At 37.1% G+C, this 24802-nt stretch overlaps 1 protein-coding gene across 3 annotated transcripts in view; it reads left to right on the top strand.

Moving 5' to 3' along the window:
* Positions 1 to 257: 257 nt before the first annotated feature.
* Positions 258 to 24802, top strand: part of LOC131168679 (uncharacterized) — a 36372-nt gene continuing 11827 nt past the window's right edge. The window contains exons 1-6 of one of the 3 annotated variants that reach the window (XM_058128313.1): positions 258 to 698; positions 1644 to 1827; positions 2176 to 2273; positions 15695 to 15800; positions 16037 to 16265; positions 22741 to 22783. In XM_058128313.1, coding sequence (XP_057984296.1) covers positions 16252 to 16265; positions 22741 to 22783 — 57 coding nt within the window. In that variant the 5' untranslated portion in view covers positions 258 to 698; positions 1644 to 1827; positions 2176 to 2273; positions 15695 to 15800; positions 16037 to 16251. Of the gene's footprint in view, positions 699 to 1643; positions 1994 to 2175; positions 2274 to 15694; positions 15801 to 16036; positions 16266 to 16874; positions 16943 to 22740; positions 22784 to 24802 lie in introns of those variants that run through there. The other 2 variants (XM_058128306.1, XM_058128319.1) reach the window with 2 other exon arrangements.

The following is a 24802-nucleotide window of genomic DNA, read 5'->3' as shown; positions in this document are numbered from 1 at the left end:
TTATAAGTTTAATTTTCAAAATATATTATACTGATCAATTTTTCTAACTTAATTTATTAAATTAATATTATTTTTAAAATTCATGTTATCAAAATTAAAAGAAAGGGTAAATTTTCATTAAATTTGGAATAAAATTTAATGGTTAATTAATGGTCGATTAATAGAGGATTTATTTTATTAATAAAATTTAATTTTAGAAAATTTTGTGACAACTTTCAAAAATTCAAAAGGGGAGTGTTGAGGAGATGTTGCCTGGTGTGACTTTGCATCACGAGGTCCGTGATCGGCACGTGATGACCGGCATTCCTAGAGAGAGAAACAGGTAGTCAGCTTTCTGCGTGAAAATACGAACGTGGACGGAAAACTGTCTCTGCTCTGCTCTCTCACCCGCCACCTCTGTTCATCTACCCGGGTTTCCCATCATATTTCTTCGCTTGTTCACGTTCTCATCTCCTGTCAATCTTCACGTATATGCATCCCCCAGTGGTTTTTTTAGGGTTTTAGAGCCCTCCGAACATGGCGGACCCATCCCCTTCCTCGAATCAGAGCTCCACCACCATCACCGACTTGAATCAAGACTCTCTGGTCCACTGCGCCAGCTTCCTCCGTAATCTCCAAGACCTCTCCAACTTGGCCATGTCCTGCAAGCTCCTCAAATCTGTCGCTTATTCTGATGCCATCTGGCAGCGTTTCTTCTGGTACATCTCCATTCGTTTGATTCTCTCTCCGCTTTTTGTCCTAGTTAATTTCTCTTTCTTTTTTTCTTTGGGTGGGAATGTATGCGAAGATGTTTGGATTAGTGCCAGTGAGAACTGATTCTAGTAAATATGTGACGCTTTGAAAAGTGGTTTGATTTGTTAATTAGTTTTTGGGAGTGTAATTTGTCTATTGGTAATAAGATGGGTGCCGCTTTCGCTCTTTGATTGGTTGATGGCCTAAACTCTTGCTGTCTTGATCCGAGCTTATGACCCTCGCTTTTGTTTTGAGGCTTTATCTATTTAAATGGCATTTTAGGGCATGTAAAAGCTGACTCTATTTGTATGCTTTCAACATACAAGTTTCATACCCAAAAAATTGTCAAGAATTTGGAACACACGGTTGTGGCATGGCATATGCTCTAAAGTGTGCAACATTAGGAGTATGCTTTATACAGATGCATCGGTGAAAATGTTTAATGGAACTTGCATAAGAGATTTTCTTTTGTGAAATGGATTACTAATGACTGAAAATAGAATTACAAAGCGATGATTCCCCACTTTAATTAATAAAAAAATTTTATATGGAAAATATTCAATTAAAACTTTGAATCATTTCCAGAACAAAAGATGCGCCCTGTTTTGGAATGTTTGTGCTGATTTTTGGTTTGCTAGTGTGTTAGTAATAATTAGTATTTTGTAGTAACTGTAGTCCTCAGATAAAGATCTCTTTGACATATGTATGTGATTTAGCATAATGCAGTCAGATCTAACTCCTTGAAAGTAGTATGCTAAGTAGTTTATATGGGTTTGTCTTCATCTTTTCCACTTCTGTTGCTTTGTTTTGTTTTGTTCTTTCTTGTTTTTGTTTTTGTTTTTGCTTTTGGATTTTAACTAATATGACTACTTTATGATGATTAAGACTTGCGCATTTATTTTTGGATGCAGGGAGTGTTGGCCAGGGAAGCTACCTAGCCTTTCGCAGGCAGCAGGAGTCAGGGAAGCATATTTGTTTAGGCATACTGCGGTGCAGCAGTTCAAGTTTATTGATCCGTTAATTGCTGAACTCTATACAGATGCAATACCATGCAGTCATGTATTATTAGACAAAAGTGATATAATCTTTTCAAAGGTATCATTTACAATTTTCTTCATGATAAACTCCCTGCCACTATCATAGGGTAATAGTGTTTTATACTCCAGTAGTTTCACTCAAGATTCAAGAATACAGTTATCTCTCTTAACTCATCCGCTTGTTAACTAGCGTGCAAGGTGCAATTATCCCTTCCTCTGCCCAGGTGCATGGCCCCATCAAAATCCTAACCTGTTTTTTTCAATTTTTGTTTTATTTTTATTTTTTAAATAACGTCACAGGGAGCCTGATAATGCATTTTCTTGTTTTCTTTTGGCATTGCTATGTGCTCCTTATGGTACTGGCCGAAGATAAATTGTAACTTCTTTGCTGGATAATATTCAATAGGGTTCCTTGATCCAAATTATGAAGGTTGATAGCTTTTTAAGCGGAAGAGATTCCATTGTCACACTAACTGATCATAATGCAAGAATTACTTGTATGAGGTGAGAATTTTGCATAAATTCTCTTGTTCCTTCAATTATCTTGTATGTGTTGGCAGCTTCTGTTTATTTTCCATTAGAGCTACTTGCTGTGAAATATATCTAAGGTTGTCTTTAGTACTCTCTAGATTTTCTTTTATTTTTTTATCTCCCTTTTTTGCTTTACATTCTCTTGTGTGCTTGTGTCATTCTAATCTCAAGAAGAAAAAGAAGAAGAAGAAAAAGAAGAAGTACTACTACTACTTGCTACTACAACTAAGGAGACAGAGAGAGAGAGAGAGAACACTACTACTACTACTACTACTAAGAGAGAGAGAGTGATTTTGATTTCAAATGATAACTGTATAGTCTAGCACTTATAAAACACTACTACCACTAACACATATTTAAGAAATACCAAAGAATAAGAGAAGAAGAAGATTACAAAAACCAAAGAAAGTCACTAAACAACTCATAGAAATCCTAATACAAGCACTATTTCCTAAATCTATACCTAAAATATCTATGTTGAATGGGTGGCCTATAGGATATGGACCGTCCTCTATCATTCTCCTTTGGCTAAAAGGAACTCTACTCCGAAGAGTGGGACTGCAAATATGACTCTAGAAACTTAGGAGTGCTCTCATGAATAGCATCCTCGGTAATCCATGTAGCATCGAATAGGAGACAACTTCTCCACTAAATCAAGTATCGACGAAAACCATCATAAGGAGATGTCATGAACTCATCATCCAAAATAGACTCTATTGTCTTGTGTGATTGAGAAATAGAGGTATGCTGAGGAGCCACTGACCCTGTATGAGCACCAAATGGCAAAGAAAGAGGCTCTAAGGTGCCTTGGTAAGGTGTCAAACCATCCACATTAAAAACTGGACTATGGACATATGAGTAGGAAAATCAAGTAAATATGCATTAGGTCCAAGTTTCTTAAAGATGGGGGAAGGGCCAATGGCACGAGTGTGGAGCTTTTTAAATGAATTTCTAGGGTAGTGCTCAAGTCTAAAGTGAACCATGACACTATCACCTAAATTAAAATCTCTAGCTTTATGATGCACATCTATAACAAGCTTATAATCCATATTACCGATAGCAAGTTTTTGCCTAACCTTAGCATGCAACTCATCAATGTAATGAATAGAAGACTTAGTAGCCTCTGAAATATAAGCATTTGGTGGCAAAGGAACAAGATAAATGGGGCACACAAGGTTTGTAACCAAATATACACTTGAAAAGACCCTTTCCTGTGGACCTTTTCACGAAATTATTACAAGTAAACTCAACAGTAGGCAGCACCAAGTCCCAATTGCCTTGTTTTCTCCCATAATAGACCCAAGTAGGTCACTAAAACTATGATTCACAACCTTAGTTTGATCTTCATCTTGGGAGTGGCAAGCAGAAGAACATAGCGAAGTCCCACACATTTTCCAAAGTGTCTTCCAAGGGTAAGTAGAGAACTTGATATGCATATCAAACACTAAGGAGGTTGGCAATCCAGGAAATTTGACGACCTCTTTAAAGAACAATTAGGAACATGAGATGCATAAGAAGTCTTATTACATGGGATAAAATGTGCCATCTTGGAGAATTTATTAAACAACAACGAATATGGAATAATGCCCCTGGGCTATTTTAGAGGGTCCAAGAACAAAATCCATACTTAGGTCTCTCCAAGGTATGTGTGGTAGTGGAATATGGGTATAAAGACCAATGTTTGTGTCTGCTAGATTTGGCTAAATGACAAGTGCGACACTAAGGCACTATCCTAGCAACATCCCTCATCGATGAAGGCAAATAAAACCTTCCTCAACTAACGCGATGGTTTTATTGCTCCCTTGATGACCAATTAACCCTTTGGCATACTATTGAAACTAAAAAATATCTAAAAGAACTATGAGGAATGCATAACCTAGTACCTCTAAATAGGTATCCCTCATGGATGATGAAATCTGCAAAATCTCTATGATTGCTCTCACTCACCTGTTGAAAGATAAGCCTAAAATTAGGACAAGTAGAATATTCATCCTTCAAACGGTCAAACTCAATGACATCGACTCCAAAGATATGGAGAATAACTGCTACCCTACTGAGGCCATCAACCACTTTATTATCAACATCGACATATTGCTTAAGAACAGGGTGTACTTGTTGAGGAACTCTAGCCAACCAACATGCTTTGCATTCAACTTCTTTTGCTAGCCTTAAATATCACAAAACAAGGTAGTTAGAAAAGAATTCAAACTCTTTGGGTAACTAGTAATCTCTCCAATGCTGAAGCGATCTTACTACAACATAAAATTGTTTATCATATGTTCTATATCTCTGTCTAACGTTTGAGAGTTTTTCACTGAAAAATGCTATAGGGTGTCCCTCTTGACTCAAGATCGCACCTATACCTACTCTAGAGGCATCACAAGCCACCTCAAATATTCTACTAAAGTTTGAATGCCTAAGTACAAGTGCTTTCGTCATCTTCTATTTGACCTCTCTAAAAGCTCCAGTAGTTGATGGGGTCCAATGAAACTACCCTTTCTCCAGGAACCTAGTGATAAGAGCAATGATGGTGCCAAAATGCCTTATGAATAGCCTATAGAAATTCACGAGGCTATCAAAACTACAAACTTTAGTGATATTCCTAGACTCAAGCTCACTCCCTACTGGCTCTAACCTTTTTTAGATTAGTGGCTATTCCTTGTGTGAAGATCACAAAACCATGAAAGAGCACACCAGACTATAAAAAGAGGTTAGCAAACAACTTTGCTTCCCTCAAGGTGACAAAGACCTGAGGAAGATGTATCAAGTGCTCCTTCCTAGTTTTATTGTAGACTAGCATATCATGGAAGTGGACCACTATGAACTTTCCTATGAATGGCTTCAAAACATGTGTCATAACCCTTATAAAAGTATTAGGAGCATTGGAGGTCAAAGGGCATGTCCAGCCACTCAAATAATCATCTCGGGTCTTAGCTGTTTCCGATAAATCTCTTGATCTAATTCTAATTTGGTGATACCCATTGTGTAGTCAATCTTGGAGTACCAACTAGAGCTAGTTAGCATATTTTAAGCATATCCTTAAGCTAGGGATAGGTGTCACGGGTAGAACATTCCACACCTTGTGAAGGGCCATGTGGTACTAGCTAAAGCACTTTTGCTTATTTGGTCAGTCAAAATTATATCGTGGTTTACCGCAATAATACAATCATAATCATTGAATGCAAGTAAGTGGAAGCAGTAAGCAATCATGTAAGCAAATGAGAATCATGTGGTAAACATTAAAGCACGTAATTCATTAACACACCTCTGTGGTTAACATGTGTTTAGTGAGTGATGCAAGTGGGCTAAACACGTTTACAAGTGCTAGTAAGTTTTACATTGATCAATGAACCTTCACCTTCCTCTAAAGAGCTTTCTATGCTTTTCTTGCTCTAACACTAGGAAACATCAAACTGATTAAGGAATTATACTCTCACTTTGCCCAAAGGTATAAAAATACTCAATGAATAAATACTATTTACATGGTGATAACCCATCCTATGCACACAAGGCAAGTCGTTATAGCCAAGCATAATGCCCTTAACAAGCTTGGCTTGTGGCATTCTCCCCCCACTTATTCTGTTGATGTCCTCATTGACTTTGACGCTAAATACTCTTTAACTTTGTCCACGAACGATTCCATGTCTTTTTTTCACATATCAAGGCCTTTTTACTTCACTAAAATCTTGTGCTGCTTCTTACTTGATGTTCCAAAGTCCGAACTCTCAGTCTGCAAGGTTGACTTCAACTTCTCTTATGCCAGGTTGCATTGTCTTTAGTGATACACTAGTTGATTGACTTCTACTCGGATCTTCATTGTCGGCCTTGAATGAGTTGAGACAATTGACCAGAAACACAGGATGCACTCTCATCTGAGTGGGAGGATCAATCTTATTCTAACTTTGGGCTAGATGGGAACTAGTTCTTCCACTTCTTCATATTTGCAAAGTAGTTGCTTATCTTGATCTCGTAGTGACTTGATTTGTTATAGATGGAGCTTAACAAACACCAAGTCACCCATGTTGAAATGCAGTGGTCTTCTCTCTTTATTTGCCCACTTCTTCATTCACTTGGAAGCTCATTCACTTGGAAGCTTTCTCTAGGTAAGCTTGGACAATAGCAGCATTCTATCTCTATTCTTTGGTGAAGATGTATGGTCTCAGACTCTTTCCTCTATACGACTCATCCGTTGTGTGGAGTAACAGTAGCTGCTGGCCTGTAACAAGCTCTAAAGGATTCTTGTTGGTTGTTGAGCTCTTTTAGGTTTTGAAACAGAATTGAGTCATGTCGAGTAGTTGCACCTAATTCTTTTGGTTGACGGTGATGAAATAGCAAAAGTACTCCTCTAGTAGTCCGTTAAATCTCTTTGTATGTTCATGTGTCTATAGGTGGTAGGTCAAAGAGAGGTCAAAGTTGTGAAATGAGGATTCTAAAAGGTTTTGTCTAGATGTTGCTTGTAAATCTTGAGTCTCAGTCACTAACAATGTGTTGGAATATGCTTGAAAACTAGTTGTGTTGTCTCCTCTGTTGAACATTACTTTGGTGCAGGTACGAAAGTATTGTAAACCTATTTATAACCATGAGTACAGACCTTGTGCCTCTAACTTTGGGCAGGTTGGTGATGAAGTCAAGTGAGACACTCTCCCACGGTCTCGTTGGTACTTGAAGAGGCTCCAACAGCCCTGCAATCATCTTTCGCTCCAACTTCTCTTGTTGGTAGGTGAGATAAGTTTGGGTATACTCAACCTCCCCATCACACATGTGTGGCTAGTAATATCTTTGCATCAACAATGCCAAACTGCAATGCCATTCTAGATGGCTTGCCCACATGCTGTCATGACACTTTTGCAATAGTGTCTGCCTTGCATCTCCAATTCGAGGCACAAAGAGCTGGTTAGCATGTGTCATCAACAATTCATCTTCTAACTAGAATTGGTGTGCTTTGCTCTTTTCCAACAATTTTATGAGGTTTGGGGCAATTGGAACTTTGACAAAGTTCTTTTTAATATGCTCCTTCATTATTGTGGTGACCTTACTTATTGTCAACTGTGTCAACATCTGTAAGGCTGCAAACTCGGCTTTCCTGTTGAGTGCATCTACGATTTGATTCATCCACACTGCCTTGTGCTTGAATGAGAAATCGAACTCCACGAGGAATTCTTGCGAACGGGCTTGCTTGGGTGATAACTTAGGCTGTGTAAAGAAGTGACTAATAGCTCAGTTATCTGTTTTCACCATGAGCTTCGATCCAAGTAGGTATTGTCACCACACATGACGACAATGTATTGCCACCAGCATCTTAAGCTTTGTACTTTTGTTAAGCTTCACTAAGCTAATGGCTCTTATGCAATAGGATGCCAATCCTGTAACAAAACCTCCACAAAAGACATAGTCTAGTGGATCTATCTATATCTCAAAAGGCTTTATGATGTCCAGAAGAGCAAGTACCAGATCTTGCATCATGACTTCCTTTAAAGCTCCTTAGCACTCTTTTGTCTAGTTCCACCTATGACCTTTCTTCAATAGTTATGTCAATGCGATAGTTCTCCTCTAGTACTTGTCCACTAACTTATGATAACAATTGACAAGTCTAAGGAAGGAATACAATTGCTTCACCGTCGTTGGGATTTTCGAATTTTAAATAGCTCTCACCTTCTCCATATACATCAAAATATGACCTTTCTTGATCACATTCCAAGTGATTTGATGCTCGTTTGAGCGAAAGAGCACTTATCTTTCTTCACATAGAGGTTTTTTTTTCCTTTAGCCTTATGAACACCTTTTGTAGATGCTCTTTATGTTCATCTAAAGTGGAATTGTAGACAATAATGTCATTCAGGTACACGACAACAAACTTGTTGAAACACTCATGAAGATCTTGGTTCGTCAATGTATAGAATGTTGTTGGCATATCTGTCAACCTGAAGGGCATCACCTAGAATCCATATGCCCCGTGCCAAGGCACACAAGTGGTCTTTAGCTCATCACCATCTACTATTGTTAGTTTGTCACTTGATAGCATCCTGGCTGCAAGTTGAGTTTGGTGAAGTACTTGGTATGCCTTAGCTGATCAAACAAATCAACAATAAGTGGATGGGATACTTGTTGTGCATTGTTACTTTGTTGAGCACGTGGTAGTCCACACACGTCCGTATGCTTCCATCATGTTTCCTCTTAAACAACATCGGTGCTCTGAACGGTGCTTTAGGAGTATGTATATAACCCACTACCAATAACTCATCAAGTTGCTTCATCAAATCTGCTAATTGTGGAGGTTTTGTTCAGTATGGCCCTTTATCAGAGGGCTTTGCACTTGATAACATCGATCTTATACACCATCCCTCGTCATGGAGGCAAGTCGTGAGGTAACTTGTTTGGCATCACAATTTGTATTCATCCAACATAGCTTGGATGGCAGTAAGCATCAGCTGTTGGCCTACCTTTTTATGTAACACCAATGTGGCAAGATATGTTTGTTCACCCCTACCCAAATCCGTTTTGAGTTGCATGGCTAATAATAACTTCTCATCATCCCCTTTCTTCGCAAACGAATTGCACCATGCAAGGGTGGTCTCCATAAGACAAAGGGAACTAGCAAACGACATTTATACCACCTTAGTTTCCTTAAGAATTCCATTCCAAGTATCTCTTAGAAATCGTCCATGTGCACTGTTGTGAAATTCTCATGTTGCGCTCATTGTCCAAGTGTAGTCACTTGCTTGGCTACTCCCAGAGTAGGTTGAGATGCAAAGGTATGAGCTTTCATGCGCCGCGAGTCTTTCTCCAAGTTCAAGTTGAGTCTTAGCGCTTTTGCCTGTTGACAAAGTTACGGTAGCCCTAGTATCCACCATAGCATGTGTCCCCATTGATTCGCAAATCTACAAACATTACTCTTTCCGCTTGGGTAACTTTTTTGATGCAGGGGCAGCATCAAGGTTTTGTAGCCATGGGAGAATTTAGAAGAAATAGAAGGGAGGAAGGAAAGGGAAGGGGGGAGGGAGGAAGATACCAAGGGGGAACTCACATTCAATTCCAATTCAAATTCATCAATAACTGCCTACTTCATGGCTTTCACACTATTTATAAGAAAGCCTCTAAAACATGAAATTACACACATACCCCTTAAACTACATTGCATTACAAACATACCCATACTTAACACAAATATTACAAAAAAGCCCCCAAAATAAGCATACTATTATACTAATTAAACTAAATACATAATAAACTAATAATTAAACCCAACAATTCCTTAACCCAATTCTTCTTAATTATTCTCCAAGATGGCTCTTCCCAAGGTCTTGCTTCTTGTCCTACATCAACTCTCCCCCAGTTAGAAGTCAGCCTCGAATTTTGAAATGTTGGAGAATCAAAATGGAGAAGCAAACTTGGACTCTTTGAAATTCAGTGCTTGAATGAGACAAAAAACCATGCTCCATTGGACTTGAGTTGAGAATTAGCATCAATGATGTATCGGCGATGACAAACTCAATGGTAGGAATGTTTGAAAGACTATGGATGTCTTCAAACATATGCATTTCCTTGCTTGTAGTGTTTTCAAGTTGAGTGAATGTGACCGGTTTTTTGTTTTGATTAATTGGTAGAGTGGACTTCAAAACGATTTTCTTCTCATTATGGTGGAAGACATATGTATTCTTAAGCCCCTGAGTCACACCCAAATCATCCAAACAAGGAGAACCAAGGAGTACATGGCCAATATTCATAGGTTCCTATCACACCAAACATTAGCCAAATATTCACCCATTTGGATGGGAACCAAACATCTTTCATAAACATGTACAATAGAGTTATCAACCCATGACATCTCATAAGGCTCTGGGTGAGGTTCTGGATGAAGCTGCATTCAAGTGACTCCATTTATGAAAACCTCATTCATTGAACATCTTCCATCAATAATGATTTTGCAAACCTTTTCTCCGCATTTGAGAATGCTGTTGAAGAGCTTGTAATTGTGCCCAAGATATGATAAATGGCATTCCTTTTGTCCTATAATTTGTCATCATGTTGCTGAATTTATGCATATATATATATATATATATGCTGCACCTTTATATCACCAACAGCCTTTTAACACAATTTCCCACAAGCCTTATGCCCAATTTCTCAAAACTTTCTTCAATTCACCTTGATATTGGTTGTCCTGCTGAATGAAACAGATTTTAAAAAGAAAACTCACAAATTACAACAGCAAAACCTGATTTTTGATGCTGGCAGTGACAATTTCTAGGGTTTTGTGCCAAATTATCGTGCTTGCTTGCAATATATTGCGCAATCAAAATTTCTCCTTGCAGGTCAACATATCATGGAGAAAACACCACTTTCTCATTTTGAGAACCAATTTCGTGCAATTCTGGCAGCAGGAGGAAGTGAGGCAGAATCCTCACTTGCAGTCGCCAGCATGTGGGACATGTGGAGCACTGGAGATGGTGCTCTGGTGATGATTTTCTGGGGGATGGTAGATAGAAGGGTGGTGAGTTGAATGGTAGTGGGTGTTTAAAAAAAAAAAAAAACTCTTGCAAGGGTGGATTTTGAATGGATCGGTTGCTGGAGAATTTCTGGTGGCGCATGGGGCTTTACAGCTGGTCGGACGATAATGAAATTTTAGGAGAGAGGGTTTCTAGGGGTTTTGTTTTTGATGGTGTGGGTAGTGTTGTAGAATCTAGGGTGGAAATAAGGGTTTTTGAAAAATGGGACACAACTGGAAATTCTGAAAAAGTTCAGAAACCACAGAACTGCTTTTTGGGGTTTTTTAAAAAAAAAAAAAATTTAAATTTCAGAATAGAGAAGAATCAGAGAGAGAATGATGGAAGGGATATAGAGAGAGGAAAAGACAAGAAGGAAGAATTTAGAAGAAGAAGAAGAAGAGAGAAAGATAGAACAAAGAAGGGAGGGTTAATACAAAACAAAGAGTGAGAGAACAGAGCAGAGGCATTGTAGCGCCCCGACCTGTCACGTGGGTCTAGGGTGCTACTTTAGTGACGTTTGTGTACCTGATACCATCTCAACATACAAGATATGCAGCGGAATATTGAAACAATCTCAACATACTATTACCAGAGTCTAAATCAACATATATATACCAAGGTTCTTTCCATACTCATATTACATCTCAATTTAAAGTCCACAAAGTTGGTCCACACGACCATAAATATAAGCCCGAAGGCATACTATAATAACTACTCACACTTGAGTTCTTGAAGACACTCACAAAAAGTAACTAAACTAGTCTCCACCCCCTGGATCCCTGCTAAACTCGATCTCTGGGATTCCTTGAAAAGATATGTTGTACAATGGGGTGAGACACCTCTTAGTAAGGAAGATTAAGTTAATGACAGTGTGTGGCAGCATGCTTTTTAGTGTATACTAGAATCATACTTCTCTCTTATATTGAACATAGTATGCCTATTCATTTCTCATTTCTCAAAACATAAATCAATATTGGAAAACATTTACATCATTGCATAAATATACAGATATGAATAAAAGATACACCTTGGAACTACTCGCCATGTATAAACCCCTGTGGACAGGGTTGTGCGACCCAAAGGCTGGACAAAAACTCGGGAGATTAACCCAAGCCAAGTCAACTCCTTGCTATATATGTCAGTAGGCTTCCGCAAGCTCGCTTACGGTCCGATTGCATCTCGGTCAATCGGTTAGGACCACCCAACACCACACGCTCGTAGATATGGGCGCACGTGGTCTACTAGTGAAACTCTCTTTAGCAACGGTACCGCGCTCGCAACACTAAGTTCACAGGTTTCCTAAAGCATATCGTTCAATTTAAGTAAATAAAACTGTACTTCAAAACTCATTTCATAAAACCCGGCCACTCGTCGTTTAACACCATTTGGGCCTCTGCCCTCTCATAAAGTTCAATCTCGGGCCTCTGCCCCTCTGTTACAACTCGGCCGTTTAATACAAACTCTAGCCTCAAAATAAACTTTGTGATTTATAAAACCTAGCCTCGGTCATTTAATACCAACTCGACCTCGGCCCTCTTATAAGTTCCTGCATTTCTCAAAATAATTCTAGTATTTTCGCAATAGTTCAGGATTACACAAACATATCCATCCTGGTATTTCCATCATTCTAAAACTCATATTCTCATGCCACACAATTTTCCATATTTAAAACATAGCTCGTAGGCAACTATGAAAACACTGTATAAATGGTTTGTAGAAACAAACCGATCCTTCCACTGTTCATTTCTACTCAAAATATCATATAGTATATCCTAGGCTCGAAAAATGAGCCTTTTGAACGGTTGGTTTTTAGAAATCTCAATTGAAAACATAACATACTCACTCCACAACATTTCTATTGGTTCAAAATCATTAAAACACTACATTAAACATAATCCCCTTACCTGATTTCGAAACAGAAACTGAAACGCTCGAAAACCAAATCCTGACCCTTTTCACCAAATCGAAAATCTAATCCGCTAGAACTGCAGATCCTAGCTCCCTGACCATTGCAGTATCTTTCGATCGTCGAAACGGGCAACGAACGGCGAAGATCTGTAGAGAGAGAGAGAGAGAGAGAGAGAGAGAGAACTCGCTGGTTCTAGAGAGAGAGAGAAATTTGGGTTTCTTAACCCTTAAGCAATGAAAAATGATATTTATAGGCCTTTTGACCCTGTCCAACTCATCGACGAATTGGTCCCTCGTTGACGAGCCATAGGAGGCTGTTTGTCGCCAAACCTTCTCCCTCGTCGACGAACCCTAAGCCTGATATTTTCTCTGTCGGTTGGGATCTCTTCGTTGACGAGATTCTGAATTTCGGCGACGAAGCACTGAAGGGCATTCGTCGACAAGAACATTGGCTTCGTTGACAAAGCCTGCAAAATCCCCTTTTTATCCTTTTCTTATTTTTATGGGTTCGGGTCTCTACAGGTAGAGCAGAAAACTAGAGAACAAGAAGAGAAGAAAGGAGAAGCAACAACAGGGAAGAGGGGGGGGGGGGGGAGAAGTTACAGAACAAAGGTGAGAGGATAGAAGAAGAAGAGAAGGAGAAGAAGCAGCAGCAGAGGGAGATAGAAGTTGCAAAACAGTGGGGGGAGGAAGAACAGAAGAAGAAGGGGAAGAAGAAGAAGATTGAAAGGAAAAGATGGGGGAATTGAAATGGAAGAAAGAGATTGTGGTTGGGCTTTGATACCAAATGATGCAGGGGCAGCATTCAGGTTCTGCAGCCATGGGAGAATTTAGAAGAAATAGAAGAGAGGAAGGAAAGGGAAGGGAGGAGAGAGGAGATACGAAGGGGGAACTCACGTTCAATTCCAATTCAAATTCATCAGCAATTGCCTACATCATGGCTTTCACACACTATTTATAAGAAAGCCTCTAAACACATGAAATTACACACATACCCCTAAAACTATATTGCATTACAAACATATCCCTAGAGTACACAATTACTACAAATAAGCCTCAACATAAATAATCCTAAAACAAGCAAACTACACACACATACTTAATCAACTAACCAACTAAGCAAATTTTGTTTTTGGACCAAATAAACCATTCACCCTATTATTTGACATAGGCCTCCTAATTGGGTTGATATGATCCATCCAAATAGCCTCTTCTCGTCCTACATCACTTTTGGTTCTTTTGTTTGCCTCTCCAACATGATGAGTAATCACATTGCACCCATCCTCGGGGTTTTCTTCTCGAATCCTAGTTATCTCCTTGTGCCCCCTCCATAGTGAAAGCTTGCAAGGCATTGATTGATGACTTGTGGAGGCGATCAACAACTTTGTGAGGGCCTTAACATAAGAAGCTTGCCATCTTACCCTTACCAATGGATGTGTTGAAAGATTGAGATGACGAAGCTTCCTTTGAAGTTGATGCCTTGATGTTAGCTTCCCCACTTTTGGGTTTGCCCTTTTTGAAAGAATTTATGTTGTTTCCACCCATGCCACTTTTTTTTTGTGGACATTGTGGAACTTTCTTCAGCATAGTCAATTAGGCGTTTTGTAGCAGCTTGTGTAGTAGGCAAGTCTTGAACTGTTTGTTGATGAAGTTCTTCTCTTGCCCATGGTTTCAACCCTTCTAGGAAATAAAATAGCTTGTCCTTCTTTGACATCTTTCGGATATCCAACATCAAAGTAGAGAATTGTTTCACACACTCTCTGATTGTATCAGTGTTTTTGAGATCTACGATCTAGCAAGTGATTGATTCTTTGAATTGGGACTTGAAGGGCTATCTTGATCCTTAACTTAGGGTCCTTGGGAGTGGGCTTGGTAGGGTTCAAGATGATATTCTTATCTTTGTGCCTAAACACAAGTGTTTTCTCTACCATGATTGGTTACATCATGATCAAATAAACCATGGTGTCCCTTACAAGACATAGGTCATATCCATTGGGAGTACATCACAATAGACCCTATCCTTATTATCTCTCATTTGGATGGTAAGGCACCTCTTGGTAATTGGTAGATTTGTCCTGTGTACCCAATTCAACTTAAGGGATGAGGGTGTGGCTCTCCCTTAGGTCCAATCTTCCCAGAGCAGCCTTGGAGATCACATCCATGCTACAACCCTCATCAATAACTTATATGTCCTATCTCCACTCTGAATGTAAGTGTGGAAATAGTCGTCCATGGTATTGGATAAGATACACCTAGCCACACTAACATGGCAATCATCCTCGTAAAAATCATCAACAAGCTCACCATCATCTCCCAAGTACTCAAAAATTTCTAAAACTTGATCCTCACAATCAGGTTGGTCATCAGTTTCATGCTTTAAAGCTACCCAGGAATTCTTGGCAACCGTAGCTCTGATACCATGTTAGATTACCACTTCATCTAAAACCATATGCTGCTAATTTGTGGGTCAACAATGTGTATCATGCCTTTTAACAATGTGGTTGGTTGTTCTTAATAGAGTTAACACTAACAATATGTTGCAGAGAAGGAAGCCTTTTAAGGCTTTAGATCTGGATGTCTGTTCTTTATGTTTTGATAGACTGCTGTGTGATATATATAGTTGGCTTCTAATATTCCTTTTGATAGCAAGATAGAAAGAACAAAATATGAGAGAACCACTGTTGTCTTTGTGATATTTATTAATGCTTCTTGTGGATTTTGAAGTTGTTGTCTTTGGCCTCTTATTTGGTTCAAGGGAACTGTGTTTACTTGTTTACTTTTTAGGCACAGAGCAGATTAAGAAAGACTTTTGTTCATAACAATCCTTTTAACACATAGGTTGATTTAAATTTATGACTCATGTATTTTTTTACTGTTTCTGACACGCATGAAGCCCCATTCAATTTGATGTGTCCCTTTGGCTGTATTTTGATGCATTATTATGAAAGAAAAATAATTGATTGTTTTGTAGTTTTTAAGCTATGATAATCTTATATGCAGATTGTTTCCCCTGAATGAAACATCTTTATTTCGAAGTAAAACAAACAGAAACGAAAATGTTCTGGTAACCTCAAGCTGTGATCACTCCATTCGGTTGTGGTGGAAGGTATTGCATGATACAGCATTTGTTCAAAAGTACCTTTAGTAAGGAAAAGGTTCTGAGCTTGTTTGACATTTGCATGCTCACTCCAAAGCAATCATAGGAACATATACTAAGTTACTAACCTATTATTATTGTTATTATTATTTTAGTGCAGGAAGAGACTATCTTTCTCATCTGTCTGTTTCCTGATTTTCTTCTATAATCCCCTTAATTGCATCACTGGCATATTTTGATTGTAGGGTTCTTGCCAACGATGTTTCAGAGGTCATAATGGCCCAGTTTCCACCCAGTTTCCACACTTTCAGATAAATTGTTAGGTGATGATACCAGCAAAATATTTGCAAGTGGAGGGGAAGATGGTACAGTTCGCCTTTGGTCCCTAAGCTCAAGCGGAAAACGTGGCCAACGTGCTTTAAAGGCTACACTTTATGGCCACGAGAAACCTGTCAAATTAATGTCAGTTGCTGGGTATGAGCCTCTCTTTTGAAAGAAGTTTATCACAGCTTTAAATTTAATGCTTCCAACTTATCAAGTGCTAAGATTATTACTTTTTTTCTTAATTTTTTAAACGTCATTTGCACTTCTACATTTTGAAATTTATATTCTTGTGCTTGAGGAGAGTACACTTTGACTGGGTGACTTTACTCGCACATTTCACTAGGATCCATTATTATCCTCCCATCCCTTCCTTCTATCTTTTATTCAAACAAGTCTTTTAATCTTTTACTTTATTCATTTCTTTTCAATTAAAAATAAAGAAACAACTTAAATTGTTATGTCAAAAAGAGCTAAATTCTTGAATTTCTACCTCATTGAACTTTGAGTTTTGAAAAATGAAAAGAAACAAATTCATTTTGAGTTTTTTTAAACCTTTTGTTGAAGACCTTTAAACACTAACATCCTCTCCTCCCAACCTCATTTGAATGACATTGACTTTCACGTGCCTTCTTTCTCTCTTGATCTCATTTTCATGTAGATCCTGCACATCCTTTTGTTTTCCTTTTTGTCTCTAGTTGCAAATTTTATTTTTTGCGTGCTTATTGATTTCCTTTGGAAATTTTTTGTGGTTTGGCTACAGATTTATAGATGACCCAAAAAATCTAATGTTTCTAAGAACTATCCTTTCTCCTATCTAAAATTGTCAGGTTAGTTGTCAAATTGGTTTTCTGCACAATTAATTTTGTGCAGTGCCTGCACATTCTTTTATTTTGCTTTTCGTCTCGAGTTGCAAATTTTAATTTTTGTGTGCATATTGATTTTCTTTGGGAGTTTTTATTCTGTGTCTGTTTTGGCTATAGATGACCCAAAATCCAATGTTTCTAAGAACTATCCTTTCTCCTACCTAAATATTTCTAATGAGGTGTCAAACTGATTTTCTCCACGATTAATTTCATTTGTATTCAAATAATTAAAATACACATGCTACATTGCTTTTAATGAATAATTCAAATTCCTTGATTTAAAAATGAAAAAATGTTGGTTCCATCATTCATAATTCTGCCTTTCTTTGTAAAGAGAGTGCTCAAATGATTGGATTTAATTTTTTTAAACCCTAAACAAAGTATTTCTTCATAGTAATTTCTATTTTCAATCCAAATTCCTAAAATGCCATTACTTCAAAAATTGAAAAATGCTATAATTTTTCTTTTTCTTTTTGAAAATGAAAATTGACTCTTTTTCTTTCTTTATCTTTCCCCAATTTCATTTTGCACATGTGGGATTGCACACCATTTCATTATTGTAAAAGGCTTTCCGTCACCTCCCACCTCATCAGATTTCAACGAGAAAATAAAGCTTTTATCAATCATCATGTTTATAACATAATAAGACCAAAACTGACAAAATTAATATACACAAAGTTAGAACAATAAAAAACAAAGACAAACAAAAAAGAGCGGACTCTTCCATTGTCAATTTTATTTCACCTACTCAAAGTTCACAAATTAAATTTCAAACTGGCCTTGACTAATCAAATTCAAATTATGGAATTCACACAAAAAATCTAAGGGGCTGTTTGGTATCACTGTCCAAAATTAAAGAAACAAAAACCAAAAACGAAAAGCAAAAACCAAAAATAGAAACTAAAAACTAGAAATCAGCAACTTGTTTGGTGTTATTTATAAAACTAATACAAATTAAAAACTTAATTAAAAAAATGCTTATTTTCACCTTTAAATCAAAATATCATAAAAATATGATTAAAATTATAAAATTACAAAGAATATTATAGTAAAAAAATTAGGGCAAAAGACTCACCTCCCCTGAGGTTTGGTAAAAAGATAGATATCTCTGCTAAGATTTCAAAAATGCTACAAACCTCCCTTGAGGTTTCAAAAATGCCACAAATATCCCCAAGGTTTGCCAAAAAAATATAGACCTCCCCCAAAGAAACATTTCTTTTTGCAAGATATAAAGGGAGGTTTTTGTCTTTTTGGTAAACCCCAAGGGAGGTCATTGGAATTCTTGAAACCTCAGGGGACGTCTTTGGAATTTTTGAAACCTCAGGTAAGGTCATTTTCTTTTTGCTAAACCTCGGGGAGGTTAGCATCTTTTGCCCAAAAAATTACTATAATAAAAATAAAATTTCTTATAATTATTTTACTTAATTGTTCTACTTTCCAATTTTACTTTACAAGAAAAATTTATTGGACATGAAAATTGAAAAATAGTAAAATTATTTTGTAATTGGCTTTATTATTATTTTTTGAAATTTATATATATTTTTATCATAATTATATTTAAATTCATATGATCATTTAATTTTAATTTTAATTTAAAAGTGTATAAAATAAATATTTTAATCGAAAAAAAATATTTCTAAATATTAAAATTTCTGGCGACATTCGGTTTTCAGTTTATTGGCAAACAGCTGAAAACTGGCAACAAAAATAGAAAAAGTGAGAACTGAAACAAACACATTTTTATAATATGTTTTTTCACTGTAGAGAAACAGAAATAGACAACAGAAAATAGCAACGATATCAAACAGGCCTTGAACGAACAAACACTATTCTTGTCTATACCAAATCCTTCAAATTTAACCAAATTCACTATTGAAACCCCAATTTGACCCTCAGAACTAAACTCAATTTCCCCCCAATTAATTTCACACCCATCTCAACATGCAGAATTGAAGTTTGATTTCATTCTTATATGCAAAATTTAAAGTCAAATTGATTAAACACATGCAACATTAAACCTCAGTTTCATGACAATTTAAACTCAATATCATTTCTAACACATGCAATATCAAACCTCAATTTCACGACAATTTAAACTCAATTTCATTACTGTTTTCAACTCTAAACCATAAATGCATTCCCACCTTGAAATTAAATGTCAATTCCCCACATTCACATCAAATTGAAAATGCAATTTCTTTCTTTTGTCCCAATTCAAACTCAATTTCACTTATTTCCATAACTAAACCCTAATTGCATTCCTGCCTCCAAATTAAACCTCAATTCCCCACATTCACATCAAATTGAAAATGTAATTTTGTTCTTTTCTCCCAATTCAAACTAAGTTTCTTTCATTTTCAAAACTAAACTCTAATTGCATTCCCAACTCCAAACTAAACCTTAATTCCCCACATTCACGTCAAATTGAACGTGCAAATTCTTTCTTTCATCTCAATTGAAATTCAATTTCACTTTTATATGCAAGAATTGAATTTCATTGACACATGCAAGAATGCAACATAAATTCACATGGACTTTGAGCCATTAAAAAGCAATCTATGATCAAATGCAAATGAGCTACTCTCCTAAGCTATTCAACGTGAGCAAAGCAGGGGCCACATAGCCCAATCAAGTTCCTGCATCCTTCCCATAGAGTGGCCCAATGAGAATGCAACAAAAAGGTAAGAATATTGAGAAAAGAAAAAAGAAAAAGAAGAAGAAGAAGAAGTTTGAATGTTGATCCTTGACATTGCACATGTCCCCGTCATCCATATCATAGGAGAACCAACCAATGGTAAATTTCCAACTCACCATGCACCCCCAAGATTCCTACTATGTCTTTTAAATACCCTCTTTCTCCTTTTGCTAAGGGCAATGACTTTAATCACTAGCACTGTACCTAGCATTAAGAGTGCACTGCTATTAGAGAGGGAACTTGTAAGAGTTAAGAGAGAGGAAGAGGAAGAGGCTCGAAAATAAGAGAAAGCGCAAATCAAGAGAAAGGCTAAGTGGAAGCTAAGAGCATGTATATGTCTTTCTGCTCTCCTCGTGTTTTATAGCATGTTATGAAAATATATGTTCTCTAGTTTCAATAATATGTGTTAGGCCATTCTATTTTGATACTTCTTTTGACAATTTCAGATAGGAGAAATGGTAGTTTTATTTATTTTTTTGAAATTTTGGAATTCAATCCATGTATGCCCCCTCCCCCCCCAAAAAAAAAAATAAAAATCTAGAGAAAATCAATAGGCGCACAAAAATAAGGTTTTGAAACTTTAAACAAAAATAAAAATGAAAGAAGTGCGACTCGACATGAGATATTAGGCTGTAATGATCTTCAACAAAAGTCTCGAAGGAAAAAAAAAAAAAAAAATCAAACCTTTTTTTTTTATGAGCTCAAGACAATGAAATTTCAAGAATTTATGGCTCATTTGGTTTGCGGAATAGCTATTCCTTGGAATAAGATGGAATATAGTGAAATTTTTGGGACTCTAGATAATAGCTATTCCTTTAATGTTCTTTGTTATTTCAGTTGACATGTAATAAGAAAGGAATATGCATTCCCATTGTGAAATTTAGGAATATTTATTCCTAATCTATTCCTTGTTATGGACTCATAAAATGTTTCACATTGTTATTTTCTTTATGATTTCAACATAATTTTTGTGTATAACTGATTGTGGCTAACCTATATAACTAATCTATTCCTAGGAGTAGACATTGTGTAAACCAAATGTAGGGTTAGTTCTTTATGATTTAACTTCAAATTTTTGTCATTTTTAATTGACAAGGTATATGGTGAAATCTGAAAGATTATTTTGAATAAATGTTAGAAGGACAAATGGGGAAGGAGGGGAGGGTAAGAAGGATCATACAAAATGATATGAGAGGAGTTAAGTTGCACGGTCAAAATTGATGATCGACAAAGAGTTACCATGCTCACAGAATAAAGAATATTTAAAATCTTTACATTCTTGTTTCATGGCTGCATTTCTGCCTTAATGTCAAAATTTCCTTCTGACTGGAATTTGACTAGCAAACTAACCCTTGGACTTGGACTGCAGCCACTTTGGGTTGAGTTTTATGACCTAATTGACTTGAGTTTATTGTTATTGTTAATAATTAGTTTGTGCTTTTCAGTAGAAATGCATTGCATGTTTGACATTTTGAACTCACCCAAGTTTGGCTTGGATGAGCTAGTCGGCTGTTGTAGACTACAAATTCTACAACTTAGGCTTCACTTTTAAGTATAAGTTATGAATTAAGTTAGTAACTTTATATCATCAGTTAATAAGTGCCATTCTAGGTAGGTAGCGAATAATTCATTAGCATCTATGATATTTTATATCTATTATATTTAGCTGGGGTACATGAACACTGTAGGTATACAGTGCGCTGCCACTGTGGATGCACAAGTCATTTTCTTTCTTTAGCTTCTTCCCCCACTACAATGGGGTGAATATGGATATAAGTGGCTTTTTTTTCTTGAAAATATGTTTATTCTCACCTAATTCAGTCTTTTCATTCTTTTCCTCTTGCTAGTCGAGTTTGGGAAGCTGAAGTTCCTTTCAAAAGTAAAGGCTTTTATGTGGATGGCCATTTTTAATACAGTTGGTGCTAACAATCTGTTGCAGACCATATATGGCCATTCCCCCAATTTGTGTTATGGGTTAAGTCTAGTTGAGAGGATCATACTCATTTATTTCTTCATTGCTTTGTGGCTGGGTAGGGTACACAGATTTTGCAGCTGTAAGAGTAATCTGGCTGGAGAGAAATGCTAGGATTTCTTGAGATTGTGCTTCATCTATAAATTTGATTTGGGACAAGATTTGTTTTGGTCTTCCTTCTTGGTGTTCTCTACTGGATGTTCTGGCATTATAGTGTTCTCTGGTATGCAGAGCAATTGGTCGGAGTTAACACTTTAGTAGCATAATTTTTTTTTTTTTTTGTTAGCTCTCTTTTCTTTTCTTTCTTTTTCACCTTTTCCTTTGCTGTTTGAAGGTTTGTCAACCTCTTCTTTTTTTATCTCCCCCCCCCCCTTCCAAAAAAAAAAAAAAGAGGTAATGATCAATTGTCGTACAGTTTAGAAGCTTATTGATGGGAAGCAACTAAGATTATCAAATGAATGGGTTTTCCGGTACTCTTGGGTCTGTTTGGATCAACAATTTTGTTTGGGAAAGGAAATGAAAGGAAAATTTGAGGGAAATTCATTTTTCATTGCCTATTCTTTCTATATCAAATATTATTAAAAATGATTTTTTTTTTGTAATATGATTAAAAATTAAGAAAATCAAATATTAATGATGTGTTAAACCAATTTTTTGTTCATTTTGGTATTTTTTTTTTTATAATTTTTTCCCCTACTTTCCTTGATAACTAAACATGAAAAAGTAGATTCCTTTTGTATTTTCCTTTCCCTAATATTTTCCAAGTTCCAAACGGAGCCTTGACTTTTACCTAGACCAGATGGAGAATGAGTACTGATGTCCTGTGTATTGTGTGGCCTCACTTTTCGCTCAACTTCTTTCAGATGTCTAAATTTGGTTGCTCTTTATGTTGTATTAGTACTACTACTACTGCAAATCTGTTGAAAGTTATGACCTTGACTTTATTATCCAAAAAACCCTTCTCAGCACTTCAACTGGCAAGACCAGCATTGCATATTCCTTTAACAAGTGCCACATGTTGCCTAATTTCCTATATAGCTTCGATGACTTTATTGTTGACTACATTTATTTATGTTTTTCTCTTCTTTCTTGCAGGCATAAAACTTCTCTTTTGGCATCAATTTCAAATGATTCTAAGGTATTTATAGTCCTTTTTGGTACATTTAAAAAAAAAAAATTATTATTCCACTTGGATTTGTCTAAAGAGGTATGATCAAATTACACGAGGTGTAATTGGCCATTTTGTCATGATTCCAAATTTCTCTGCACGATCAATTTTTCTTGAACATAGCTGTTGGGTTTAATGTTCTGTACATGCTAATCGTGCACATAACTGTCTTATTTACTGTCAATAATTGTGCATGTTAGTACATATATTAAAAGTTTAGTCAGGCAGAACAGTAAAGGGAAGGCCAGCAACCCACATAGTTTTTTGCCTGGGCCAGGCTCACTAAAACCCAAAACCTATACAAGCTGTAGTGATCTTGGGTTGGGCCTTGCTTTGAGCTCTGCTAAAACTGAGCCAGGTAAACTCTTTGGGCTTGTACCCCCTTGGCTTCCCCCAAGACTCCTATTCAGCCCTATTCTTTCTCCCCCTTCTCTGTTCATGGAGGCCCAAGCGGTGGCGTACCTGAGGCCCTGATACTGTCCAGGACCCCTGCTCGAGCAAATAAGGACTAAGGAGCTATTGCCACTGCAGGAGCACAGCATACAGGGTAAGGAGGTTGATTGGAAGCCCCTGGAGTCTTTGAATTCTCATGAGAAGGAAAATTGCCTGGCTTTAGTTCCAGCTCTCTTTCCAAGCCAGGGAAGCTTGGAGGACAGTTCTCCCTTGTTTTTGAGGGGCTAAAAGGGATTGGATCTGGAAGTGATGAGTATGAACAACAGTTTCTGATTGGGTGCTTTGGAAAATGAAAATGGTTAGCAGAACCATTGGAGCTTCTTTTGAGGGATTTGAAGAGAGGGCAAGAATCAGTCTTTTTGAAGAAATTGAAAGAAAGAGAAGAGAAGAAGAAAACTCACCATTTAAAAGCCACTGTGCAGTAGTAAGAAGGATGTCAGTGGGGAGCTTAAGATTGACGTTCCTAGTCAGTTATGACAAAGTTGGAGGGTGCTCAGATTTGGGGAAGGCTAACATCAGCCTGGGAGTCTCAGTGTGCCCATGTTGAGAAAACTGATTTCATGGAATGTTCAGGGCCTTAATGACTGTTCAAAAAGAACTCTGATTAATCATTTATTAAGGATTGGGGAGAGCTGGTTTGTTTACAGGAAACCAAAACAGAACACATGAATAGACACATAATTAACAGCCTTTGGGGTCATAAAAATTGCAGATGGATTTCCATAGAAGCTATTGCTGGAGGTATTCTTGTTTATGGAAGAAATGGATTTGCTGGATTATTCAATTAATTGCTTCTTGGTGTCCTGTCGCTTTAAGAACCTGGAAGATAATTTTAAGCGGATATTCACCTGTGTTTATAGTCCAGGTGAAGGACTTTCTGGGCAGTCTATGGAATGAGTTTTTTGAAGTTAAAGGTAATAGGGATGCCCCATGGGTCCTTGGGGATGATTTCAATATGGTTTTGTAAGTGGCAGCAACACAGAGATGGCTAACATCTGAGTTTCTTTACTTCATTAATGAGAATGCACTCGTTGATATGTTCTTAACAAGGCTCCATCCATCCTTTTCAAGGATCAAGTTTTTAATCTTCATGGATTGGGGAGAACATTTTCTTAAGGTCTCTCAAAGTCTTCTCCCAAGGCCTATCTGGGATCATTTCTCTATCCTGTTGGACGCAGTTGTGCAGGTGGTATTAGGTTAGGGCCTATCCTTTCTGATTTGAGAACATGTGGCTTAAGCATGATGATTTTGGTGATTCTGGTGAACAATGATGGACTGCTTTTCATTTTAAAGGGGAAACTAGTTCTGTGGTAGCCTCAAAGCTAAAAGAACTGAAAGCAATGTTGAAATGGTGGAAAAGAGTTCTTTTTGGAAACATTTAGTTGACGAAAACTGTTTTATTTTATGGCTTGAAGGCATTGGATGAGAAGGAACTGAACCATAGCCTCAATGCTGAGGGTAATACAAGGAGACTCTCACTTACAAAGAGCTTGTTGATGTCATTAGCATGGAAGAGATCACCTGGAGGCAGAAATT

The sequence above is a fragment of the Malania oleifera genome, chromosome 1 (genome assembly GCF_029873635.1).
Source record: "Malania oleifera isolate guangnan ecotype guangnan chromosome 1, ASM2987363v1, whole genome shotgun sequence".
NCBI lineage: Eukaryota > Viridiplantae > Streptophyta > Magnoliopsida > Santalales > Ximeniaceae > Malania > Malania oleifera.
The sequence above is the reverse complement of the archived record's forward strand: the minus strand, read 5'-3'. Positions and strand labels throughout refer to the sequence as shown.